General features: G+C 36.4%; 1 protein-coding gene across 2 annotated transcripts; it reads left to right on the forward strand.

Moving 5' to 3' along the window:
• Positions 1-420: 420 nt before the first annotated feature.
• LOC113092516 (cytochrome P450 20A1-like) lies at positions 421-6,469 on the forward strand. Of its 2 annotated transcripts, none has more exons than XM_026258137.1 (13): positions 421-633; positions 950-999; positions 1,091-1,257; positions 1,814-1,971; positions 2,200-2,367; positions 2,460-2,538; positions 2,621-2,736; positions 2,834-2,888; positions 3,256-3,376; positions 3,762-3,873; positions 4,086-4,150; positions 4,237-4,326; positions 6,068-6,469. In XM_026258137.1, the coding sequence occupies exons 1-13, from the start codon at positions 562-564 to the stop codon at positions 6,216-6,218; spliced, it is 1,404 nt and encodes a 467-aa protein (XP_026113922.1). In that variant the 5' UTR covers positions 421-561; the 3' UTR covers positions 6,219-6,469. The 2 variants fall into 2 exon arrangements, with proteins under 2 accessions (XP_026113922.1, XP_026113924.1); XM_026258139.1 differs by having other exon boundaries at positions 423-633; positions 1,814-1,959.
• Positions 6,470-6,541: the final 72 nt, after the last annotated feature.

The following is a 6,541-nucleotide window of genomic DNA, read 5'->3' on the forward strand; positions in this document are numbered from 1 at the left end:
CGGATCCTGAGCATTGGTCAAATATACACTAAGCGAAAACGCAATTAATGCTGCAATTAGTAACATTTTGAAGGTTACTTTCGCTAAGTAGCTACTTTTTCCTGTGTGTCACATTTAAAGAGTCCATAACGAGCTTAATTATCTGTAGCTCCGCCGCTTGATTATAAACAAACTAGTATTAGAAATATTAGAAAAATATATAACGGACAATAAAGAATTGCATACTTATATTAACTTTATAAGGTATATGGTGCAAAAAAAAATCATCAATCATGGAAGATGTGTTTGTTAATAAATATCCAGGCTGTACTCATAGACTGTATAAAAACCTTAGACAGTAAAAGAAAAACAGACTGTACTACAGACTTCAAATAAATATCCACAAACAACATTTCTCCGCGGTTGATTGGTTCAGCCTCGTTTACAGGATGTGTAGTTGAGTACCGATCTACAGGGGCGCAGGTCTCTGATGGTCGCTGTAGACGTGGATTGTTAGCTACTAGTTCAGTGAACAGTTTAATTACATTTATGACGCTACTCAGACGTAACTGAAAAGCAAATATGTTGGATTTTGCTATATTTGCAGTGACATTTGTCATTATCCTGATCGGCGCAGTCCTGTATTTATATCCGGTGAAAAATATAAATATTTTCTTAACTGTTTTGTAGGCGTTGTGATCCTCATTATGTTTTATATGAAGTATATGTTTGAATCGCTGTTAAAGATGTTTGCTTTACATTCTGACCCGCATTCATTTAGAAGGTCATCACTGGACTACTCTGGAGTTTTCTTAATTTTGAGAATGCAGTTTCTGTCTTGATTAAACGTTGGATATATTATAAAGAAAGTCATCCATTAAAACTGCTATAATTTGCTGTCAAGGCACTTTAATATGTCAAATATGTGTATATTAATCCAACGTTATTTATTTATTTATTTTGATGCCAGTCATCTAGAAGTGCCTCTGGTGTACCAGGACTAAACCCCACTGAAGAGAAGTAAGAGTTTGAGTTTGAGATACTGTCTCTCTTTACATCCTTTCGACCTTTAGTCAGTTTCTCCAGCATACATCTTGCTTTACTTTTCCAGAGATGGGAATCTGCCAGATATAGTGAACAGAGGAAGCCTGCATGAGTTCCTGGTGGGTCTTCACGATGAGTTTGGGTCTGTAGCGTCTTTCTGGTTCGGTCGGAGGCCAGTGGTCAGTCTGGGTGCTGTGGACCAACTACGACAACACATCAACCCCAACTGGACCAGTGAGTGTCCTGCAACAAGAGAGAGAACAAGTGTTTTGAAAAAGCTCTTAATAAATTGCATTAATATTTTAGCATAACATTAGATGTTAAATGTGTCTTTTCTCACCCAGGCTGCATTTATTTACTCACTAAAACAGTAAAAAGAGTAATAGTGTGATATATATATATATTTATTTATTTATCTATCTATCTATCTATCTATCTTTATAGTAAATAATAATACTAAAAAACAACCCTTTTCTGTTTTAATATTTTTCAAAAATATTTTTTTTTCCTGTGAAGGCAAAGATCAATATTCAGCAGTCATTTCTCTGTCACAAGTCCCTTCAGAAATCATTGTAATATGTTGATTTGGTGCTCAAGAATACATAAAAAACATTATACATGCCATTACTGTTACTTTTGATAATTAAAAAAACATTTGGATGGTAGTGTATAACATATCTTATTTATAGCCATAACATGATTTGGCATTTTTTTTTTAACCATCAATTCCCTTTAATGCATATTATTATGGATGCTTTTTCTAACACATATGTTTGTACACTTTCCTCAGCGGACTCCTTTGAGACAATGCTCAAATCATTACTAAGTTACCAGTCAGGTTCAGGAGTGGGAGTGACAGAGTCGATGATAAGAAAAAAAGTGTATGAGGGAGCTATCGATAAAACCCTGGAGAACAACTTCCCTCTGTTGCTTCAGGTCTGTTCACAGGTGTTTATATCCCTAGTTCAGGATTTCACTATTAAGACTAACAACAACAAACAAGTTGTTCATTTCATTGCTTTAATTTAACTAACTCCGTGGTATCTGCCTTAAAACTAAAGTTCTTGAGTTCTTTTTGATAGTAAACATCATTTGTTTTTGTTTATTCAATTACCAGTACTGAATATACTAAACAATCCCTATTTTTATCCCTCTCTTACTGTGTCTTTTTTTTAGCTGGTTGAGGAGCTAGTTGATAAGTGGGCATCTTATCCTAAATCACAGCACACACCTCTTTGTGCTCATCTGCTTGGATTGGCTATGAAGGCTGTCACTCAGCTTGCCATGGGGAGTCGTTTTCGGGATGATGCTGAGGTCATCCGGTTCCGTAAGAACCATGAGGCGGTGAGCATTCCTCACTAGAAATATTTAATGTCATGCTTATTAAAAAATGTGGTATTTTATATGGAAATGCATATATATCTGGATTTGAATAGATCTGGTCAGAGATCGGTAAAGGTTATCTGGATGGATCCCTAGAGAAGAGTTCCAGCAGAAAGACCCATTATGAGAGCGGTAAGAAGGCAGCTGAGCAGCGTTTGAAAGTGTTGGCCTCATTGGTCAATGTCAGTTGGTCACGTGGTTTTGTTATTTTCAGCTCTGGCGGAGATGGAGTCGGTGCTGAAGTCTGTGGCAAAGCAGAGGAGTGGACAAGGATCCAGTCAGTCATCGTTCGTTAAGCATTTACTACAGGCCAATCTGACAGAGCGACAGGTAACTGCGTCTCAACACAGTACGGTTCATTTTCAGACAGACTTATATTTATGCATAAATTATAAACAAACAATTATTAAATATGTTTTGTCATCAGGTGATGGAAGATGGCATGGTTTTTACTCTAGCTGGCTGTGTGATCACTGCTAACTGTACGTTTCAATGTCTCCTGTCTAGTGTTATTTTAGTTTTATTGAAATATTAACAGTAGCTTTTATTTTTTTAATTTATAATGTAGTTTTAGTTTAATATTTAGTAATTTATGTGTATTAGTATTTAGGTGTAATTTATTATTTACTAATATATTTGTCAGTTATTAACTTTAGAACTTCAACTTTTCTAAATTTTAATTTACATATTTAATAGATTTTATTTTCTTTAAGCTTCAGTTAACAAAAAAAAAAGTTTTAATAGTTTTAGTTAATATCATCGTAACACTGTGGAGCTTTTCTTTTTTACTTTCATGTCTGTATTCCTTATACATAATTTATGCCTGCCCTCATCTGTATTATTTCCCAGTGTGCATCTGGGCAGTTCACTTCCTCTCAGTCTCAGAAGAAGTGCAGGAACGGCTCTATCATGAGCTTGTTGATGTGCTCGGAGAGGAGCCTGTTACCTTGGAGAAGATTCCACAACTCAGGTGAACAACAGCTATAGCTTCTGATATGATTCTGGTAACATTATCCACATGGTATTCACATTTATTGATTTACAAGATGCTAAATCAAGGTTTAAACATGAAGAAAGTAATATTACTTTTAGTATAGTAGTAACGTTTTAATATTGTTTACAATATTCTTGTTTTTCTATATATATATATATATATATATATATATATATATATATATATATATATATATATATATAAATATATATATATATATATATATATGTTTATGCTCCTGGCCACCAGAGGGCATATGTGTGGCAATTCTGTGATTTCCATAAAATACCTTGAGTTAAACTTTATTCCACATGGCCATCTCCACATGGAAATCATCATTTTGGTTCATGTTTTCCCCCAGATACTGCCAGCAGGTGCTGAATGAAACCGTCCGCACAGCCAAACTGACGCCCATGGCTGCCAGATTACAGGAGGTGGAGGGGAAGGTGGACCAACATGTCATTCCCAAAGAAGTAAGAACTAGTCTTTTTCATTACTAGGCCCACATAAAGTATTGGCAGATTTTATTCAGTCATTCCCAGACTTCTAAAATATATCCTTAGCCACGTTTATGTTTTTTGCAAATTATGCTTTCCTATACTTCTAATTATATCTAGTCAATCAGTATGGAGAGTGCTGTGACTTGCCTATAATGTTCAAAATAATTCTGGTTGTATGTTTGTAGACATTGGTTATCTATGCCCTGGGCGTCGTCCTTCAAGATGCAGATACTTGGTCACTTCCATACAGGTGTGTTTGTGTACGTTGATTTTTATATTAGGTTGTGTAATCTTCATGGTTTGCTGGTATTTTCACTCGTTTGTCTACTTTGACAGATTTAATCCTGACAGATTTGCTGATGAGTCAGTAATGAAGAGCTTCTCGTTGCTTGGGTTTTCAGGGAGTCAGGCCTGCCCTGAACTAAGGTACATGGAGAGAAATTCAGATATTATCTTTAATAAATAACCATAACAAAGATCACATAAAAATTGATTATTTATCATTTATTCATCCGTGTCCTTCCAAACCTGTATAAACGTCTTTTTTCCGTGGAACACAAAAGGAGATGTTTAGCTAAATGTTCTGGCTGCTCTACTTCATGCAGCAAAAGTAAATGGGAAGGGGTCTGTCAGGCTCCAAAATCTGAGTGAACCACCTTAGCATACACAGTCTTTAATATTGTCATGGACAGTGAGGGCCGTGGAATTAAAAAGAGGTTGTGCATCACTGGTCAATAGGATTCATATGAACTACTTTTATGGTGCTTGTGAGAGAAATTCTAACACGCGTTATGGCAAAATGAGTCTTGCTATGTAAATAATGCTAGAAATAGCTTAACCATAGAAAGATGCAACATTAATCGGACCGGTCATGTTAGATTTTTCTCCATTTAAGTAGAAAGGAGTTGGCCTTCGATGCCCAAAATATGTCTGGAGCTGTTGCAAATATGACTGATGAGTGATCGTTCTTTTCATTATGAGGGACTTATTAAGACAGTTAATAATGTCCTTAGTTTTACCATCAGTTCAAGCCCGAAAGGGGAATAGAGTGGCATGACAGACAGTGATGAAGCTTTTATGTGTTTGCAGTACACAACCACGGACGGTTAAGACAGCTGACTTCAGTGACCGTCTCTCTCTCTCACTCACACACACACACACACACACACACACACACACACACACACACACACACACACGTGATGTGCAAAACTCTGCATTTGAACATTCAATAGCAAATACTTAAACTGATAACAAAGCATTCTTTCAGAAGCTGATTCAGAAGCGCCAGATTGTCTTAGCAAAGTCAGAACGACCTCCTCTCCTAGTTTCACGAAATGGTCGTCCATATAATGTGCTGCTGTTCTTTTCTAAGTAATCTCAAAGATTCCTAAATTCATTTACTGTACTTTCGGAAGGCCATTAAAGTGCTTTTGCTTTCGCCTGGATACACACAGCATCTCCCTGACATGACTGCTTCAACACTAACTGCCGTTACTAAAACCATGCCTTCTTTCTTTGCATGAACATTTGGGCGGCATTACAAAATATTTCCACATAGTGACGTAGAGATGTGGGGTGTGTTTGAATGGGCCGTTTTAGGGGGACGTGGAATATCTATTTGGATTTGAGACTTTAGTCTTTGCAACTTTATAGATCTTCTTTAGGCAACAAGAGCTTGTAACACTCCAAAGAGAAAGGAAAATCTGAAATCGCATCAAATGACCCCTTTAAAAAGGAAATATCTTCCTTTGGAGTGGACTTTGAGATTTATAAGCTCGAAGATCTTTTTAATGCCCAAACATACACACTACACACGGGCTATAATTCTAAAAGTGAAAAGGCATAATAGGAACCCTTTAAGGGAATTAATTCAAATAAGAAATATTAGCTTATTTTAAAGATAGTGTTTGCCTTAATTGAAATTATTTTAAGCCATCATACAGCCCCCTTTGAAGTGAGCTATGGCCCCCTAGTGGCCCCTGGTTGAGAACCATTACTATAAACATATATGAATACCTTTTTTACTATTACTGTTTTGTCAAATAAAAATATTTTATATAGTATATAATGACCAGAGTTTTCATTATTGGGTAAACTATTCTTTTAAGAAACATTCATTGTCACATGGTTCACAAATCTTCTGTCCTTCTCTTCCTCTCTTTAGATTTGCATACACTGTGGCCGCAGTGCTGCTCAGCACGCTGGTGCGCAGGTTGAGACTGCACAGAATGGAAGGGCAGGTGGTTGAGGCCAGGTATGAGCTGGTGACCACACCCAAAGATGACACCTGGATCACAGTCAGCAAGAGGAACTGAAGGACTCCTAGCTCATGTCCCTGGATTAGCCTCTTGGGAAATGATGCATGGCCATTGGCTCTTTATTGTGTGGGCCGGCAATTGATAAGATCAAAGCAATGTTAGAATTGGTTCAGGTTATTAAAACTATATGCCATTGTTTTTAGACCTTCATTCCCTTTGAATATCACAGACATTCCATAAAACAATGATTAATGTTGAATGATTAACTTAAGTTTTTCAATACTAATAAAAAAGTGTGATGAAGTGTGCATCTATCTATCTATCTATCTATCTATCTTGGCCAAATAATGAAACTCTTCTGTTGAATAGAGCATTATAGA

The sequence above is a fragment of the Carassius auratus genome, chromosome 6 (genome assembly GCF_003368295.1).
Source record: "Carassius auratus strain Wakin chromosome 6, ASM336829v1, whole genome shotgun sequence".
Taxonomy (NCBI): Eukaryota; Metazoa; Chordata; class Actinopteri; order Cypriniformes; family Cyprinidae; genus Carassius; species Carassius auratus.

What these genes read in the sequence shown, in the direction of transcription:
- LOC113092516 (XM_026258137.1), top strand. Translation starts at nt 562, where the DNA reads ATGTTGGATTTTGCTATATTTGCAGTGACATTTGTCATTATCCTGATC. An exon ending in AACATGTCATTCCCAAAGAA is followed by an intron (nt 3,874 to 4,085) that starts GTAAGAACTAGT and finishes GTATGTTTGTAG; the next exon opens with ACATTGGTTATCTATGCCCT. An exon ending in ACTTGGTCACTTCCATACAG is followed by an intron (nt 4,151 to 4,236) that starts GTGTGTTTGTGT and finishes CTACTTTGACAG; the next exon opens with ATTTAATCCTGACAGATTTG.